This window comes from Plutella xylostella, chromosome 13 (genome assembly GCF_932276165.1).
Source record: "Plutella xylostella chromosome 13, ilPluXylo3.1, whole genome shotgun sequence".
NCBI lineage: Eukaryota > Metazoa > Arthropoda > Insecta > Lepidoptera > Plutellidae > Plutella > Plutella xylostella.
The window spans coordinates 8,777,756-8,798,344 of NC_063993.1; the positions used below are offsets into that span (position 1 = coordinate 8,777,756).

Genomic DNA, 20,589 nt, shown 5'->3' on the forward strand with positions numbered 1-20,589 from the left:
ACACAGTCTCATTCCCATTCAAATATTTTATTGCTTTGATACAAAATCCGAGTATACAATGCAGAGCGCATTCACAAGTTCACCGGAAACTTTAACAAACAATAATGTAACATGATAATTTGAACACCATAATGATAATAATTATATTATTGTCATTGCTTTTCCTGAAATTTTGGTTCCGAATGAGTAGGTAGATTGAAGGTACTTTTGTTTATAAAGCAGGATATTACAATATAGCCATATATAGCCTCCATACATATCCTGTTGGTGTACGAGAATAGGTATCTATTAATAGTTACATATACATTTACTTGCAAAGTTGCAATATCATGTGAATAGCCTCACCAAATCAGTAAGTACCTAGGTACGTTTCTCAGTATCAGATATGGAATGAATGATACACATGAATATTTTGGATGTGAAAATAACAAGTTTTGCATTAAAGTTAAATTATTGCCTCAATCGTGGTTGTTACCTGTAGCTCTCTTGCTAGTTACATCTGCGCCAGTTCTCATCAAGTCGCATACCTGTGTGTTGTGATGAGATTGTTATTAGTAGATCTAAGCGAGGCACAGGGATTCCCCGAGTAACCGCGTTTGATCAATTATAATTGCTTTTCAGTCTAACTCTATCAACATCATCCTCAACATAAGTGGAATCCACATAAACACATTTTTATTGGATATTAAATTTGTTTTAGAAATGAAACTATTTTCATACCATTAGTTACACATATCACGTACCTGCCAATTAAATAAAAAGATCATCACATTAATGGAGTTGATGTACCTAAATGGTTTCAAAAGATTTGCTTCCGGCCCCTACAACGAGTTAATATAACAATCCACTTCATCACCATTAAATTCACAAGTACAGCAATGATTTCACTGGGTAGACTGATTTATATTTTTATTACGTGTAATTTTATCGTTTTCGGAACTTCAAAAGTTGTGGAGTATGAGGGTCTGTTCAACTCTACTCTTGAGGCAGAAATATCGGCTCGGCTTAGGCATGTCTGTTTGCAGTTGTCGAATGCGTTGTTCTATGATAGACAGTTCGTGAAGGACATTATCTGGACTGGAGTTTACTATTGGGGAGACATCATGCAGTACAAGTGTTTTAACGTTAAGTTTATAGTACCTTCGGCACAGGTGGGTTATTTGCATATATTTTTTTGTGGGTGTATACTACTGCAAACTGTTTATTATGTTACTCCACTCATATTACACAGCTTCATAAGTAGCTATACAATTTGCATCTGCCTTACAAACTGTATTTTTATGTCATTTTAAAAAATACGATGTGTTAAGAAGGTAATTACACAAGTTACCAAAATGTTAAAGTAGCTAAGTAAGTACATAACCGTGTTACTTTTTCAATTACTTCACAACTGCTGCCTCCAGAAGGCCTAGTGTAGGTTTTTCTTAACTTTTGGAGTAGTGAGAATCAACGAAAAGCTGTATTAGGTGGCGATTCTACCGCGCCATAAAAAATTCACGCTTACTCGCCACTACTCGAACGGTGTCTTATTCGCACCAATTCGCACTTCGCAGGTGTTACAAGACACATACTTCGAGATGCACGACCAGCTCGAGTCTCCGCCGATGGACTGGAACGTGGCGGAGCTGCACATGATCTTCAAAGACAAATACAACACCAACGAGATGATTCTCTACACTAACCCGGAGAAGCGGCGCGGGCAATTTGACGCAGTCCCGCGATACAAGTTTCAACCTGTCGATGGTAAGTGGTTATCTTAAATGTACGGTCAGGGGCAGAGAAACCTGACCCCCCTCTCATAGTAACAATGCTTCTGAGGGGGGTCAGGTTTATCTGCACCTTACTGCCTTACATAATTATTATCTTTCAGTTTCTCAGTATGATCTTCAAGCTAAGTAATTATCTTAGAAGTACATAATTATAATTTTTCAGTTACTTAGCATTATCAGCTTTCTGTAATGGTACGGTGCTTGCCTATGGATTCTTCCGAGGTGCACTACACTATGTCGTCTTCCTTGGATGCAGCATCGGCCAGGAGGAAGTCTGCTTCCCACGCTACGCACGTGAGAAATGCTTGTCCTACAAATTCAATAAGTACCTACATTTCATCTGGTACAGCAAAACCACGCGACCGTTTTTCGTCTATTCCACAAGAACGCTCGAATCGTCGGCGTCGCTTATACAATACAATACAATACAATAATCTTTATTTGCACACCATAAAAAAAACTTAAATCTAACTTAAATAACAGAGATGCACAAATGGCGGTCTTATCGCTAAAAGCGATCTCTTCCAGACAACCGTTGTAAGAAAAGAACTAAACATAGAAAAGGGCATTTACAAGGTGTATTTACAAATAATATTTTAAAAAGAAAAATACATATTCAAATAACATTGATACTTACTAACTATTATTAATTAAATACTCATATAAATACATACAATAAATACATAAATAAATAAATATATTATATATATATATTATATACATATATAGTATGGATAAATATACAATATACCTATATCAGCTCAAAGTACGCTTAATACAACAAAAAATATATTACTTAGATAAATAGAATTTAACATAGATTAATAAAATAATAACTATATTTATTCTTGAAGATAATGGTTTTTTACCATGCGTTTGAAATATGCAGGTGATGGGGCTTGCCTTATGTTCAAGGGGAGAGCGTTCCAAAGATGGATGGCTTGGACAGTAAAAGAGTTTGAGTAAAAACTGGTTGTATGGGACGGAATATTTATTCGCAGGTTTTCATTGGAACGCAGATTTCTATTGTGAGTCGTGAAACGAAACTCAAAACGTTCCTTAAGATATGCTTATTACGTAGATGGCCGCCATTTTGGTGTAAATCCATGATTTATACTGAAATAACTGTTCCCACGCGCTTCGCTTCGCCTTAAAAAGTTTTCCCGTGGGAATTCCGGGATAAAAAGTAGCCTATGATTTTTTCCAGGGTCTAGACCGTATGTATACCAAATTTCATTCAAATCCGTTCAGTAGTTTAGGCGTGAAAAAATAACAGACAGACAGACACAGTTACTTTCGCATTTATAATATTAATATATAGTAAGGATTAAATTACTTAAAATACATACCAAATATATACCATCAGGTACCCCCGAGTCAGCCCACACCCCCACGGTGGAACTGCGTCTGCAAGTGCTGCACACGTCCAGTGACCGCTGCCAGCGAGCGCGGTTCCTGTTCCTCCTCTTGTACGATGTAGGATGCGTGCGGGGCGAGGGGCGGGGAGAGTGTGTCAAATCTGCGGGACGCCATTGGTGCGCGCGCTATGCCGCTCGACCGCTATTCGTCTATTCCACAAGAACGCTCGAATCGTCTCTTACCATGCGCAGATGGCAGATGGCCGCCATTTTGGTGTAGACATACGAATTCTAGTGAACCAAACTACTTTAATTTACTATTGTTAGGTCTATTAATATGTATTCCACCAAGCAACCCCGAGTCAGGCAAGCAAGTGCTGCACACGTCCAGTGACCGCTGCCAGCGAGTGCAGTTCCTGTTCCTCCTCTTGTACGATGTAGGATGCGTGCGGGGCGAGGGGCGGGGAGAGTGTGTCAAATCTGCGGGACGCCATTGGTGCGCGCGCTATGCCGCTCGACCGCTATTCGTCTATTCCACAAGAACGCTCGAATCGTCTCTTACCATGCGCAGATGGCAGATGGCCGCCATTTTTAACCGACTTCGAAAAAGGAGGAGGTTCTCAATTCGTCTGTATGTATGTTTTTTTTTTTTTTTTATGTATGTTCATCGATTACTCAGCCATTTATGGACCGATTTTGAAAATTCTTTTTTTGATGTATTGGGTTGAGCTCAGGGGTGGTCCCATTTTTTTTTCAGAATTTTATTCCACCCCCAAGGGTGGGTAAAGGGGTAAAAACAGGGGTATAAATTTCCATTTTGGGCACTTATCAACCGATTCTTATGAAATTTATAACGTAAATATTGTTATTATAACAAAAAGATATGATGGTGACCTTGAGCTGATCTGATGATGGAAACGGAAGGCAGTCAAGGGAACTCCTCAACGGTATATAGCAACTACCTCGTGTTTGGGCTCGAATGATTCGTATTAACGAGTAGGACATATTGGTATCATTTGCATCTTACTTTTGATTGATAATTATTGCAAATAAACTAAAAATAACAAAATAAAATAATAATTTTAAAAAAATTAAAAACCGACTTCAAAAAACCACTAAAACGTAAGAAATAATTTAAGGTTTAGACCAATCCTAGGTCACAGTATAAATATACCTAAGCAGGTACTGTTCTTTTTTGAAGTTGGTGCCATATTTCTTCAGATTAACTACTTTGTCACTGCACCAACATCAAAAAAGAACAGTACCTGCTTAGGTATATTTATACTGTGACCTAGGATTGGTCTAAACCTTAAATTATTTCTTACGTTTTAGTGGTTTTTTGAAGTCGGTTTTTGGTGTAGACATACGAATTCTAGTGAACCAAACTACTTTAATTTACTATTGTTAGGTCTATTAATATGTATTCCACCAAGCAACCCCGAGTCAGGCAAGCAAGTGCTGCACACGTCCAGTGACCGCTGCCAGCGAGTGCAGTTCCTGTTCCTCCTCTTGTACGATGTAGGATGCGTGCGGGGCGAGGGGCGGGGAGAGTGTGTCAAATCTGCGGGGCGCCATTGGCGCGCGCTATGCCGCTCGACCGCTATTCGTCTATTCCACAAGAACGCTCGAATCGTCTCTTACCATGCGCAGATGGCAGATGGCCGCCATTTTGGTGTAGACATACGAATTCTAGTGAACCAAACTACTTTAATTTACTATTGTTAGGTCTATTAATATGTATTCCACCAAGCAACCCCGAGTCAGGCAAGCAAGTGCTGCACACGTCCAGTGACCGCTGCCAGCGAGTGCAGTTCCTGTTCCTCCTCTTGTACGATGTAGGATGCGTGCGGGGCGAGGGGCGGGGAGAGTGTGTCAAATCTGCGGGACGCCATTGGTGCGCGCGCTATGCCGCTCGACCGCTATTCGTCTATTCCGAAAGAACGCTCGAATGGTCTCTTACCATGCGCAGATGGTCGTAATTTTGTCGTAGATATACGATTTCTACTGAACCATACCAAATATCATCCATCAGGTACTCCGGAGTCAGCCCACACCCCCACGGTGGACCTTCGCCTTCAAGTGCTGCACACGTCTAGTGACCGCTGCAAGAGAGTGCAGTTCCTGTTCCTCCTCATGTGTGATGTCGGGGTGGTGCTGATGACCAATGTGCAAGGAGAGTGCCCTGATATGGCGCTTATACAGGTTAGTTGTTAAAATAATTACCTATTATGATTCACATGATAAATAGCAGTGGATACTCACGAGCAATACGCGACTGGAACTTTTTCATTGCTATATGAGAGTGTATTATCCAGTTATAGTTTATTGCTAGACAATAAACAAGGAACTCTACTACCAGCTACATGTCAAGCTAGGTACTAAACGGACCGGAGAGCATCGCACGCTACGCTTGTCTCGTCACCACGTCATCGGTAATTTAGAAGTTTCTTGCCTCAAAAGAAAATACGTTAAAAAATAAGTAAATTTAATGTGTGGTCGGCCTAATCTACGTGCGATTACTTTCAGGAGGTGACCAGGAGTTTCAGCATGCCGCGCGGACACTGGACCTGCATCGACTTCGTGCACGAGAAGAAGTTGGACTTCACCCTTCTTCCGGAGCATTATACCTGATAGAGGAGAAAGACAAGGAAAGATAAGAATGTCCCTTAAGCTGCGTACAGACCGGCCCAACGAACGCCCAACGATGGATATTTTTCATACGTATTACAAGGCAAATTGCAGCAACGAAGGTCAACGAAACCCGTTCGTTGGCGTTCGTTTGGCCGGTCTGTACGCAGTTTTACAGGAAATTACTAAAAGAGTGGCAAATAATGATTTTTAACTAATGAGACATAATAAATAAATAAAATAAATAAAAATTCGTTTATTTGAAAACCAACAAAGACACATACAAATTGTTGAAACCTTGGTCCTCAAACTAGGATTCCCTGTGCTATGAGGACCAGGACCCGTCGTTGATTATTTATCTAATTTAAAAGTGCCTATTAGAAGCATATATAAATTACAAAAGTTAGATGCTATCTTGCTAATTAGGGATATACTTTAGATCTGATGAGATTACATCTGGTAGGTACATACTTAATAATAAATAAAAATAAATAGTTATATACATAGTTATTACGATACTATTTAGAATGATGACTTACAGATGGTTAAGATCAAAGTTATTATAACGTGTATAAATTGTCTTTTAGAGTTTTGTTACTTCCCCCTCCAATCCGTATTCATAGCAAAATCTTTCAGTGTACAAGAGGACTGTAAAGCATTAACATGATAAACAGGAACTTGACTTTTTGGGTATTTTACAAGGAATCGAATCTTTTCGTTATATTGTATCTTTGTAAGTTCTACGAAAACGGGTTTACGTATAATCTATGTGAGCAGAAAGTTACATGACGTTGATAGAAAATGCGAACTCAAACTTCATTCTAGTATCTAAGAAATAAGATATTGCTTTTCATTAAAACTCTAGACTGAATCTGTATTACCTAATGAAGAACAACCGCAGCTATATCAAGTAACCCGTGCAACAAACTTTATATTACACAGGCCAAATGTAACAAGCTTAAACAGAGATATAACACGAGTATAGAACGTAACTGATGCGTTAACTTCGCAGTTTCTTGCCACAAACTGTGCGGTGGATATTAAGAAAGGGGCATTAGAGCTGGTCCAATATTTGGAAAGTTGGTCGCGACATATGGCGGCATATGGCCGAATATATGTGTACACCAGTATAAAACCAGCATTCTTGGTGTTAACAAAATACAGGTTAGCTTTTCTCGTGAAATTTGCATCGCCTGTCCCGTGCGAGTCTGGGATAAAAAGTAGTTAACTAATAATTATTGATACAAAAGCATATTTTTTTTTTATTTAGGACCAGTTGAAACACAACTAGGTAACGAATATTTACAGCCGTTATACAAAATTAACAATGGATAGTTAAGAAAAAGGGGGGCTTGTCGCTCACGTCCGTAGGTACAAACCCTAGTTACCCTACACGTGCCCCCTGGGTGGTGCTAACGAGTGACAACGCCGAATGTCGGGCGGCGGTAAATCGACCCGACCTCCTCTCCTAGCAGAGGCGGCGATCTCCCGCCGTAAAAAAGGAGAATCACCAACACGCCTGCCAAGCGCGGTGATTATGGCAAATACACCTCCTAATGATGGAAAAAACAAAGCCCCGGCCCCCAGTCCCCGGCAGCCCCGCTATCCCGGACTCCGGTAGCGGTCACGGTAACGGCGGGGCAGGGGGTGCGAAGAATCTCCGGCAGAGAGTCGGCTACCAGCCCAACCGACCCTTGCACCTGGCAACATATAACGCACGGACACTGAGGGAAGACGTGAAGATAGAGGAGCTGGAAGAGGAAATCAGCAAGTTAAAATGGGACATTATAGGGTTATCCGAAGTCCGACGAGAGGGAGAGGATACGGAAATTCTCCAGTCCGGAAACTTGCTGTACCACCGGGAGGGCGACCAACTGTCCCAAGGGGGTGTCGGGTTCATCGTCAACAAGTCCCTCGTCAACAACATCGTTGAAATCGGAAGTGTGTCGACACGGGTTGCGTACCTCATCCTGAGAATATCTAAACGATACTCAATGAAGGTCATACAGGTTTACGCACCCACATCTAAGCACACCGATGATGAGGTCGAACTTGCGTATGAAGACGTATCGTCTGCCCTGCGTAAGTTCACTACTCATTTCACGGTGGTGATGGGAGACTTTAACGCGAAACTCGGAAAACAAGAAGGCGGCGAGACGAAAGTGGGGTCACATGGATTTGGAGTCAGGAACCATCGTGGGCAAATGCTGGCTGACTTCTTGGAGAAGGAGGGCCTCTATATGATGAACTCCTTCTACAAGAAGAAGCCACAAAGGAAGTGGACGTGGATTAGCCCCGATGGGAAGACTAAAAACGAGATCGACTTCATATTGACGGATAAGAAGCACATATTCAATGATGTCTCAGTGATCAGTAGGGTTAAGACCGGCAGCGATCACCGACTCGTAAGAGGCACTTTGAATATAAACTGCAAAATAGAACGCTCCCGTCTAATGAAGTCCACGCTCCGTCCTACTCCTGCTCAAATCCAGGATCCCGAAAGCTTTCAGTCTGAGCTTTGCGACCGCCTGATATGTTTAGAGAATTGCGTTACAGTTGACGATTTAAATAATAGGTTTGTGGAAACTGTCCGAGAGGTAGGATCGAAATATTTTTCGTCCCGAACCAACCGAGGACCTCAAAAACTCTCAGATGGGACTCTGAGTCTCATAAGAGAACGGAGAGAAATGAGGTTGCAGTCTTCAGTTGATATGGTCGAATACAGACGTCTAAACAGACAGATCGCCAAAGCAAGACGTTGCGATATGAGACGCTACAATTGCAAGCGCATTCAAGACGCAATAGAGCAAAACAAGGGCTCCAAAGTCTTTGCTAGAGATCGATCTGTTCGGCAGACTCTGTTGACCCAACTGAAGACCGACACTGGCAACACCGTTTCATCAGTGCCCGAAATTCTGGGAGAAATTGAGAGATTCTACGGACAGTTATACACCACAACACAAAACCCTATTACCAGCGGTGCTCACGACAGCCGAGCGCCACTCACCCGACACTATACCGAAGATATTCCGGACGTCAGTCTAGACGAGATTAGTATAGCTCTCAAACAGCTAAAAAACAACAAAGCTCCGGGAGATGATGGAATAACGACAGAACTTCTGAAAGCCGGCGGTAGACCGATTTTAATAGCACTTCGGAGGCTGTTTAATTCCGTCATACTCGAAGGCACAAGCCCGGAGGCATGGAGCAGAAGTGTAGTGACTTTGTTCTACAAGAAAGGCAACAAAGCCCTATTGAAGAATTATAGACCCATTGCACTTCTGAGCCATGTGTACAAGCTGTTTTCGAGAGTTATTACGAATCGTCTCGAGCAAAGACTCGACGACTTCCAGCCACCCGAACAAGCCGGGTTCCGAAAAGGCTATAGTACCATAGATCACATACACACGCTTCGGCAGGTTATACAGAAGACCGAGGAGTATAATTTACCTTTATGTCTAGCGTTTGTGGACTATGAGAAAGCCTTTGATTCTATTGAGCTCTGGGCGATGCTTCAATCCCTTCAGCGGTGCCATATAGACTATCGCTATATCGAGGTGTTGAGATGTATGTACAATGCTGCCACAATGTCAGTTCGATTACACGAACATAGCACAAAACCGATCCAGTTGCAAAGGGGCGTGAGACAGGGAGATGTTATTTCTCCGAAACTGTTCACCTGTGCACTGGAAGATGTTTTTAAGCTTGTAGAGTGGAAAAGACTGGGCATTAACGTCAATGGCGAATATATCTCTCATCTACGATTTGCTGATGACATAGTTATTATGGCGGAAACGCTGGAGGAGTTAGGCGAAATGCTCACAGACCTCAATGATGCCTCTAAACAAGTTGGGCTGAAAATGAACATGGACAAGACAAAGGTCATGTCGAACGAACATGTTTCATCATCGCCCGTAACTGTAGGAGGTGTCACCATCGAAGTTGTTGATCAGTATCCCTACCTAGGACAAGTGATCCGATTAGGTAAATCCAACTTCGATAAAGAGGTAGCTCGTAGAATCCAACTCGGATGGGCAGCGTTCGGGAAATTACGACACATCTTCACTGAAAACATACCTCAGTGTCTGAAAACAAAAGTTTTCAATCAGTGCGTGTTGCCAGTGATGACTTACGGAGCCGAGACGTGGTGCTTCACCAAAGGGCTTATCCACAAGCTCAGAGTTGCTCAGCGTGCTATGGAAAGGGCTATGTTAGGCGTGTCCCTGCGAGATAGGATTCGTAATGAAGAAATCCGCAGGAGAACTAAAGTTACCGACATAGCCAAAAGGATTAGCACGCTGAAGTGGCAATGGGCTGGCCACGTAGCCCGCAGAGCCGACGACCGCTGGAGTAGAAAGGTTCTGGAGTGGAGACCCCGTGTCGGCAAACGGCGTGTCGGTCGCCCCCCAACCCGTTGGTCTGATGATCTGCGGAAGGTAGCGGGAAGCCGCTGGATGCAGATGGCGGGTGACCGTTTGGGGTGGCGATCGTTAGGAGAGGCCTATGTCCAACAGTGGACTACGGAAGGCTGAGAGAGAGAGTTAAGAAAAAATATATTTTCAAACAATTAGGTATCTCTTTCAGTATAGATTCTCTCTCTGTGCCAAAACATAATGGGATAGTATGTAAAAGAAGCAGAAGTTAAGTGTTGAAAGGAAGGATATCTCTGCATTATTGATCTTTGCCCGTTACCCCCTGCAACGCATGGATGTAATAGGGGTGTTATATCCACGTGTCGTCCTCATGTGTCGAAAATGTTGTGCACATTTATGTGTATAAATTAAAAGACTAAACACTCTAACAGTCCGGAGCAGCATAAACTTTAGTTCACAAACACAGATATTTGCCCTCGGGCCCGGGGTAATAGTTGTCAGAGGTTCGTAATGTTGTGTTTTAGTAGTGGAATATTTACATTTATAAGCAAAAGTATATGTAAACCTACAGTTACATTAAATTAGCGACTATTTACAGTGACTGCATAGCTATTTATCTGGGGGCACGGCAGTGAGTAAGATGAAAGTGTGAAGGGAGAGAAGACAAAATCATGTGATTTTTTTAATATTTATTGTATAGGTATGTAGTAGTCAGTGGGTTCTGATTGAAGCTGAACGTGTCATATACATATATACCTACCTATTAATGTATATCATTTAGAAAAAAAGGCTTATACCCAGCAGTGGGCAGATACGGGCTGATAATGATGATGATGATTATGAAAAAATACACTGTGTAGTTTACAGGAGCAGGTGGCATTCAAGCCTAGACACGTGCAAATAGTACTCTGTTTTATATATTCTAGTTATTTAAACGGTCCTGGGATTCGATAAATAACTGTTTGATGACGTACTCGTAAAAAGGAAAATGTACTTACCTCGAAACTTTATGAAATATTTGTCTTAAGGCACTAACGAACATATATTACAGACCTACATCTAAAAACACAGAGTTACACCCAAAACATAGGAGCTTTTAAATTGTATTGAATAAACCTGAGTGATGAACTGATCACATAGACTGCAATCAAATCGGATTTTCCAATCACTGAAATATTGTAGAAAAGATTGGAAATGGGATTTGTTTATTAAGCCCTGTTTGTTTATCGATGAGCCAGATTTAAATTTTAATTCAAACCGAATCCCAGAGGTGGAATACCACAAAAAGTTATTGTCATTTCACGCTACATTGATTTAATTTCGAATTAACCTCGACTTGAACCGGGCCGTATACTAGTGAAACCTGTAAACAATTATTGGAAGTCATTAAACCCTGATACAAAAAAGTGTTAGATAAATAAAACCTAGAGAAAAAATGATAATACATCTCTTTCGGACTCTCAGCGTCCAATCAAATATCTAATTAGTTATACATACAGTATACCTAGTACGTATACTAATATTTACTATAGGAATGAAAAATACACAGACATATCAAAATATATTCTAGGTAGGCGCGCATATTTTGGCCAATTAGGAACATCTTTTCACAGAATCTCATCTAGTAATGATTCCACGAAATTGTCTCGCCTTCATCAACCTTCATCTTAAGTGGAAAATATTATTATGATTATTAATATTAATTACTTTACTTAATAGGATATTATAATATAACTTTAAAGTTTACAACAACAACAACAACAGTCGCCGCGCTGACTGACTACATAGAGAGAAAATGTTAGAATGTATAGAGAATGTTGCAAAATTGGTATACTAATCCGAAAGTTTACCTATAAGTAGTTTTTTTTACGAATTTCCAAAGTGATAAGAACTAAAGTTGATCAGAATGACTCCCTGAGTCACTCCCTTTCAGCTTCGTCTGCCACTTTTGCAACACCCTGTGATGCCCTGTATAGATTTTCCTGTGCGATTTCCCGAATAAAAAGTTTCTAATGTGTTAATTTATCAGCTTCCTACATACAAAATTATTTTCCCGTGAAGTTGGATCCTTTCAGTACTATTCTTCGATAAGCGATTCCATTGTATGCTTTTACTGTGTTTTTCCATTGTTATGTATTTATGTTTCTGTGTACAATAAAGTGTTTAAATAAATAATATTTATAAGCCACTGATTATAAATAATGATCAGACAAATTAACACCTACTTATAAACAAAGTGACTAAATACCAATGAAATAGTGTTGCGTGTTAAGAAGGTATAAGAAGCGGCAGTAGAATATCAATTTAACTATACTCGTAGAAGTTATAAAGACGTATTCTAACCGCCGGGTCTATTTAAATTACGTGTTCAATTTATCACGTTTGATTATCATTAAACACGAGTTTAGCATTATTCCTTTAATTGGTACTTTAGTAAAGTCTATTTAACAGCTAAACGATATCAATGATTTATTATGACAACAAGGTTACCACCTTCACTTACATGAAAGCAGCGTTTTTATCCTTGGCAGCTTGGAACAAGGAGATCCGAGTGTGTGAAGTGTGTCTGATTTCCGAACTAAAGCGGTTAATACTCTAGTAGTTCAGTTTAGACAAGATATTTTTTCTTATCAAATTCATTTATAAACTATTGGTACCTACTAGGTTTTGCTAAATATAAAGAGGTGAATTAACTCGTCATTCTTTTTAAATAGCCTAATAAAAAAAAATAAAAAAAAAACTTTTTGTTGAACTAGGATAGACTAAATATTATTAAAATCTGGACCACGCCATACGAATTTGCGTCGATTTTCACTGCACGATCGTTTCAGAAAAACCTACACTAGGCACCCAGAACACTACAAGTTCGTTAACTTCGTTTCACTCCTTCGATTTCGCGTTAACACCAGCGGCGTATTTCTAAACGCCGAAACGGGTAGTGACAAAGAGCATTTGCATTGACAAACACTCCCTCATTTTGTCGCGCCAAATTCACGTATATCGCGAAAATCCCTCGAGGGGAAAGCCTAAGTGACTTCACATGTTGAAGACGGTTCTAAGAAACATATCTTGAGGAGATGCGGCCATTTGACTGACATTTCGGTGTTGTTACTTAAATATGTATAATGCTCTTGAATAACAAAATTGGGAACTGTCAAGATAAATCTTGTGGCGCAATGGTTGAGCGCGCTGGAAGTGAGCTTTGGTTTTGTTCCGTTTTCTATCTTTGTTCGGCATAGAACACTCGCGTCGTTCTATGCATAGAAGTAACAGTAGTATCGCTATTCACGCGTTTAACTGTGACATAGTACAGTATAGTAGTAAATTACTTCTAAACGGAAAAGGCTAGAGCTTAATGACACCAAATGAAATAACATAACAGCGCATCAGAAGATTACTTACTAAAAACTAAATGTCATTACCACATTACTGTTCGAACGTGAAGTGATAAGTGAAGCGAGAGTGAAGATCGAAGTGAGAAGTCTGAATTTATAGGATCAACAGGCTGTAGTTGTGTCAGTTATCTTATCTTATCTTATCTTATCTTTATCTTTTACCATTCCGCATTATAAATTTGAGTTAACCAGCAGCAATAAATAAATCTCAAGCGGTAGCATGACGGCCGTTCATTAATGCGAGCGAGTTTACTACACGAAAAGATTTACGACAAAAAGATGCAGGCGATAAGAATTAAACAATTCCAATTTAGGTATCTGATTAAACGGATACCGAACTGGAGGAGCCGAGTGTAGTCATTGCACGTCACTATTATAAGGTTTTTTTTAAAATTAAAAAGTTAATACACATACCTACTGTTAGGGGTAGACTGTATTTGAAAGTCTCCTTCAGGTTTTCCAGTTGTTCTTTATTGTTCCTCTTCTGTTTCCTGAATGACAATTTGGGTACCAAAATAGCCCTACTTAAGTACTCAGAATTAGTCACGCAACCGATAGCTGACTAGGTGAGATACCTAACTCAACCAATAATATCAAAGTATTTACAACTTACAAACTATGATTACGAGACTATTCTATGATACATGTTATTCCTAAACTAGACTTATTCTATTGTTCTTAGCCTAGGTATTTCGTCGTGAACATTCTCCCGCCGTCGCTATCTTGCGATTCTACTGGCAGCACGACGATCCTCTTCGTTGGTCGACGCAGCACGAGCCCGTTGCTCGTAGTGATGTCGACGACTCGCACGATGTTGTCCTTCCTTCCTTGTAGACAGCTGTGACTCGTCCTCGGGGCCAGGTGTTGCGCGGGTTGTTGGAGTCGCACACGATGACCAGGTCGCCGATCTTCGGTTGGCTGCCGGTGCTGTGTGGCTCCCGCCGGTGTTGGAGTAGCGGTAGGTACTCCTGCATCCACCTCTGCCCCCTGTTGAGCTTGCCTCCAGTGCTGTCGTGCTATCCTGCTGTAGTGCATTCTTCCACGTGTGTCCGAGCGACACGACGCAGATCTCCTTTTCCTCGCCGGTCTTGGGTACTGGTTCCGTGGGCCAGTGTTCTTCAGAATGCCGCAGGAACTCGGGCCGGTCGAAGTCGTGCGGCGTGGCTCGAGTTGCGTCATCGGTGACATTTTCGACTGTAGGTACCCATCCCCACTCGTTTTTCTTCGTAGATTCTTCGATTTCAGCGAACCTGTGAGCGAAGAAGGTCTTGAGTATGCGTGGCTCAGCTCGTATCCACGCCAGCACCGTCTGTGAGTTGCTCCAGAACACTCTTCTCGTGATGTCTTCATAATCGTGTTCCGATCGAGGTGTGTTCGAGATGCGAGTTTCGAGTACCGCAGCCTGTAGTCCTAGCCGTGGTATTGACGTAGGCTTGAATGGTGCGACTCTGCTCTTCGCCATGGCCAGTGTGACCTTCACGCTGCCGTCTGCTCGTTTCTCCAGTAGGCAGCCGCGGGCGGCGGTTTCGACGGCGGACGGTTCACTCGTAGCTCCTCAGCCGGCGTCTTATGAGTGTTAAGACGAAAGCCGACATTGTCTTCATGTACGTGCCACATGAGGCCGAGTGTCTTCTTTATTTCGCTCCCGCCGATGTCGTTCGTAGTTGTCTCGGCGTCAGTGATGAGATCGCGTAGTACTCGTCGCTCGTTCGATGCCCATCCGCGTAGTTCGAAGCCCGCTCGTCGATATATCTCGTCGACTGTCTTCGTGACATGCTGGGCCTCCTCCACTGACGTGAAACTTTGCAGGTAGTCGTCCATGAAGTGCTTCTTCTCAATTGCTCGGACGACTTCGGGGTGCGTGTCGGCGAAGTCTCTGGCGTTTCTGTTCTTGATGCAGAGTGCCGTGCACGGTGACGATGATGCGCCGAAGATGCCGGACGTCATGCGGTACTCGTCTGGTGTACCCTCCCGCCGGTCGCCGTGCCAGAGGAAGCGCAGCGCGTCTCGGTCGCACTCCTTGATGCGTATCTGCATGAAAATCACCTTGATGTCTGCGCTGACAGCGTAGGGATGCTGCCTGAAACGCATGACCACCCCAGGAAGCGACTGAAGCAGGTCGGGGCCGGTCAGCAGCATGTCGTTCAGGCTGCGTCCATGTGACTTCACTTCGGCGTCGTGCATCAGTCTTATCTTCTTCTTCTCGGGGTTGCAGTACCACGATCTGTCTTGCGTCAGGAGCGTGGTGGCGGGCTCGGCGTATCCGGACTTCAGCATATTCTCCATGCACTCTTCATATTTGTTCTTGAGTTCTGGGTCACGGTCGAGCTTGCGTTCGAGGCTGCAGAGTCGTTTCAGTGCGTCTTGACGGTTGTTAGGTATTTTCTCATTTTCTCGTTTCCATAACAACCGAGTTTCGAAGCGACCATCGGGCAGCCGGCGACTTTCCTCTTCCAGTTTTCTCGTGGCTTGCTCTTCTGGATCTGTCGTCGGTTTTCTCGCTTCGATGCTCAGGGACTCCAGTTCGAAGCAGTGTTTCATCATTTTCTCTATTGATTCTTCTACGCTCGTGACGTACCCGCAGAAGTTCACAGGTTTGCTCTGTGTGGTGCGGCAGCCGTGCAGTACCCAGCCGAGCTGTGTGCGAGATGCAACAGGCTGGTCACGGCGGCCTTCTCGGACTTCCCTCGAGACAATTAAGTCCCAGTTGTCCTGGCCGATGAGTATTTTCGGCGATGCCCCCTCGTAGGCAAGTTCCTCTTGAATGTCACTCAGGTGGCTGCAGTCGTCGACTTCTTCTTTCTTCACCGTCTGAGTGATGAAGTCGAGCTTCTCGACTGTGCGTGCGTCTTCAAGCTTGAACTCTTCTTGTGCGTGCTTGCCCCGTATGGTGAAGTCGACTTTCTTGCTCTTCGAGTGTCGAACTTCTTTGCCGCTGACTCCTTGCACCCACATCGGATCAGTGGGGCCGTCGAGGCCGAGAGAGTTGGCCACGTCCGCGTCGATCATCGTGATGGTGCTTCCCTCGTCGAATAGTGCGTAGGTATCTATGCTGGAGTGAAGGCCAGTAAGTACCACGGGCGCTATTTTCAGGTAAGCGCGGCGACGTTCGCTATTGTTCGCTGCGACAGTCGGCTTCTCCGTCGCGGACGCGGTAACCTCTTCATTTTTCTCTTCTTTCTTCGCGGCTTCATGATGCAGGAGCTTGTGGTGACTCAGTTTGCAGCCGGAGTCACCGCAGGGCTTCGCTTTACATGAGAAGCGGCGATGTGTGCTACGTAGGCAGCGGAAGCACAGCTTGTTCTGTTTCGCTATTTCCCAGCGCTCGTCAGTCGTCTTCTCGGTGAACCTAGTGCATTCAGGTAACTTGTGAGCCTGTTTGCACATAGGGCAGCCGTCCTCTTCTTGCTTGTGCGTGTTCTCGGCGGCGTAGGTACGTTCCGTCGTCTTCTTCGCAGCTTTCTCCCTCGCACTCACAGGTTTAGGTGCGCTGTAGTCGATCTGCTCGAGCGCGGCGTATGGGCCGCACTTGTCCGCTTCGTGGTTCAGGTAGGAGGACAGCTTCTTCAAGTTCGCTTCTTCTCCATGTTGCGTGAAGTTGTACTCGTACCATTTGTCACGAAGAATCGGTGTGAGCTTCTCTATTGCAGTGCGCTCGATCTCCGGGTTGTAGAGGAAGTGCGGTTTCTTCAGTGCTTCGATCGTAGCTACGATGTTGGCCAGCTTGCTTGCGAAGATGCACAGGTCACGTGGGCTCTCAGCTAGCTTCGGTAGTTTCTTCACTTTGTCGAGCTCGTTGAGTATGAGTGCTTCTGGCCGCCCGAACCGTCGTTCCAAGCCCTGTATAATGACGACAGGGTTCGGATCGCTGATAAGTAGACAGCTGACGGCGTCGAGGGCGGCCCCACGCAGGCTTTTTCTCAGGCGGGCGACGTTTTCTATCTTCGTGAAGTACTTCTCGGTTTCATGGTAGGCCGCACGAAACGGTAGCCACTCGCTGCTGTTTCCGTTGAACGTAGGTAGATCTTGAATGTACCGTGGCGGCTCTCTGTAGCCGCCACCGCTCAGCACACTCTTGAATAGTGCGGCGAGCTGCGTGACGTCTTCACTCGACGACTTTTCTTGTTGGCGCTCGGGAGGCGCGCGCTCTTCATGCTGCGGCGCCTCGACGACCCGTGGCGGTTCCGTAGGTATCCACGGGGTGGGAGGGGCCTGTGTCTGGCCCCTCACGGGGGACGAGCCTCTTGCATGGCCCGCTGTGAGAGCGAGAGCAGGGGGCGGGGGCTTAGAGGATTGCTCCTGCACCCACTGCTCGATGCGCTCGCTCTTGTCGACGATGTCTTCGTCTTCCTCGTCGGACGAGTCCTCCGCTTGTATCCGCATGAGCTTCACCTTCGCTAGTTCGGCGGCGGCTTGTGCTTCCTTCTGTTGCGCCTCGGCCAACCGCTCCTTAGCCTCCAATTCCGCGAGAAATCTCTTGCGGGAGGCTTTGGAGTGATGTGACCGGGGCCGTAAGGTAGCTGGCTGCGATGTGACTTGACGCACCACAGTGACCACGCTCGTTTCCTGAGGTGGCGGCGTCGCAGGGCGCTCTGATCCGGTAGCGCTTGCGTTCGCTGCCGACGTGGTCGTGGCGGATGTCTCAGTCGCACCGCTTCCCGTAGTCGTAGTCGTCGTCGCGGTGTTGCTTGTGCAGACCGTGCTTGATTCGGCGGTACTGGACTCTTCCTTCCGGCTACTGTGGCTTCTAGTAACCGGCATGGTCGTTCTTCTTTATTCCCTTTTCGGCTCTTCGATAGACCACTGTTCAGTAGGTCTGCCAATTTTCTTTCTTCTGATCCGGCTCCTCGAAGGTCCAATGTTAGGGGTGGACTGTATTTGAAAGTCTCCTTCAGGTTTTCCAGTTGTTCTTTATTGTTCCTCTTCTGTTTCCTGAATGACAATTTGGGTACCAAAATAGCCCTACTTAAGTACTCAGAATTAGTCACGCAACCGATAGCTGACTAGGTGAGATACCTAACTCAACCAATAATATCAAAGTATTTACAACTTACAAACTATGATTACGAGACTATTCTATGATACATGTTATTCCTAAACTAGACTTATTCTATTGTTCTTAGCCTAGGTATTTCGTCGTGAACACCTACCCCGTGAGTAACGCTGATTGAATTGTTATTTAATATGTTATGTGTCTTCCTTATGGCATGTGTGTAATGTTATGCCAGCGTCTTTTCTCTGTCTTCAGAAAAGCTTTCTTGCCATGAATACTATAATATAAATATCTGGACATCAAGCCACAAAGTGCTAAATCGACGTATTTTGACAGGTGTACCTATTTGATTAGTTTATCGTCAAAATGGCTTCAGTAGATATATGTACACATATATTCCAAGTCTGGAGATTATTATTAAATACTCCTCCCTACCTTAAATCCATGTTCGATTTTCTTTCTGACACTCACACACGTCATCTCCGTTCCTCCCATAATAATCTTTTAGCACTCCCCTCTTTCGTTCGCCTATGGAATAATCTTCCCGAGAACATTAGAAAAGCCCCTTCTCGCAATATCTTCAAGCGATTAACCCGCGCCCATTATCTGAGCAACTTAAATAGATAGCATTTTCGTGTACCTGTCTGGATATTATATTATTATTATGTATTATTATATATTATATTATTTTCATTCTATACCTATGTATCCTTTATATAAATTTATATAAGTATTATTATGTATTTTTATTATATATAATTAAATAATTATTAAGTGACGTTTTTAGTTCATTCATTATTTTATTTTTTTTGCACATCTTTGTACCAGTTTTCCTGTACCTCCTGTAGGTCGGCTGGTAGAAAATGCTCTTAGCATTAAGCCCACCTTTTGTGCATTTATTATATATTTGTGCAATAAAGAATTAAATAATAATAATAATAATAATTATTGCCATATTCTCCAATCTGAGCTGGTATGTTGGAGATATGTATCACACACAGTGGTGGATTTACCAGCAGGCTGAGTAGGCTAGGCGGCAGATTTTTGGAGCAGCTGATAACCGTTTTTTTAGGGTTCCGTAGCCAAAATGGCAAAAACGGAACCCTTATAGTTTCGTCATGTCCGTCTGTCCGTCTGTCCGTCTGTCCGTCTGTCACAGCCGATTTACTCGGAAACTATAAGTACTACAGTGATGAAATTTGATGGGAATATGTGTTGTATGAACCGCTACAAAAATATGACACTAAATAGTAAAAAAAAGAATTGGGGGTGGGGCCCCCCATACATGTAACTGAGGGATGAATTTTTTTTTTCGATGTACATACCCGTGTGGGGTATCAATGGAAAGGTCTTTTAAAATGATATAAAGTTTTCTAAAAAACATTTTTCTTAAAGTGAACGGTTTTTGAGATATCAGCTCTCAAAGTCGTAAAAAGTATGTCCCCCCCCTCTATTTTTATAACTACGGGGTATAAAATTCTAAAAAAAATAGAGGTGATGCATGCTAATTAACTCTTTCAACGATTTTTGGTTTGATTAAAGTATCTCTTATAGTTTTTGAGATAGGTTGATTTAACTGTAAACGGAACCCTTTGTGCGCGAGCCCGACTCGCACTTGGCCGGTTTTTTGTTACTGATTTTTGGATGACGGTTTTCTGTATTTTGGTTTTCTGATGTTTTACAGATAGATAGATGCAACAAATGAGTGCAGTGCGAAATCAAATAATCTAGAACATGACAATTTTATAATTGTAGGGGCAAGCGCGGAAAAAGCTTCACAGCCTATACCTTGAAAATTTATTGTAAATCCGAAACTGATCACACAACACAAACATATTATAGCACCCAACACCAGTCCTGATGGTATAGAACAGTGTAGCCACATAATTACGTAGCTATTAGTACAAAATTATCTCTTGAATGCGAAAGCGTCTCGAAGAAGGGTTTATGAAATAATATTTTAGTTGAATTGCATTTTCCTCACGTCAGTGCACCACTGCTGACCGAACACTTGGCTCCAAGCTCGCGCATTATTCGGAGGTCTTCGTGAAATACACAACTTACAGTGTAAAA

General features: G+C 43.2%; 2 protein-coding genes across 2 annotated transcripts; one reads left to right on the forward strand and one right to left on the reverse strand.

The window, feature by feature from the left end:
- Positions 1 to 160: 160 nt before the first annotated feature.
- On the forward strand, positions 161 to 5,983 carry LOC105385075. The gene is made up of 4 exons (XM_048624805.1): positions 161 to 1,151; positions 1,554 to 1,743; positions 5,160 to 5,329; positions 5,654 to 5,983. Exons 1-4 carry the CDS (start codon positions 879 to 881, stop codon positions 5,756 to 5,758), a joined length of 738 nt encoding a protein of 245 aa, XP_048480762.1. The 5' UTR covers positions 161 to 878; the 3' UTR covers positions 5,759 to 5,983.
- Positions 5,984 to 14,999: 9,016 nt separating this feature from the next.
- On the reverse strand, positions 15,000 to 18,284 carry LOC125489354. Its single transcript, XM_048625048.1, has one exon. The coding sequence runs from the start codon at positions 18,282 to 18,284 to the stop codon at positions 15,000 to 15,002; it is 3,285 nt and encodes a 1,094-aa protein (XP_048481005.1).
- Positions 18,285 to 20,589: the final 2,305 nt, after the last annotated feature.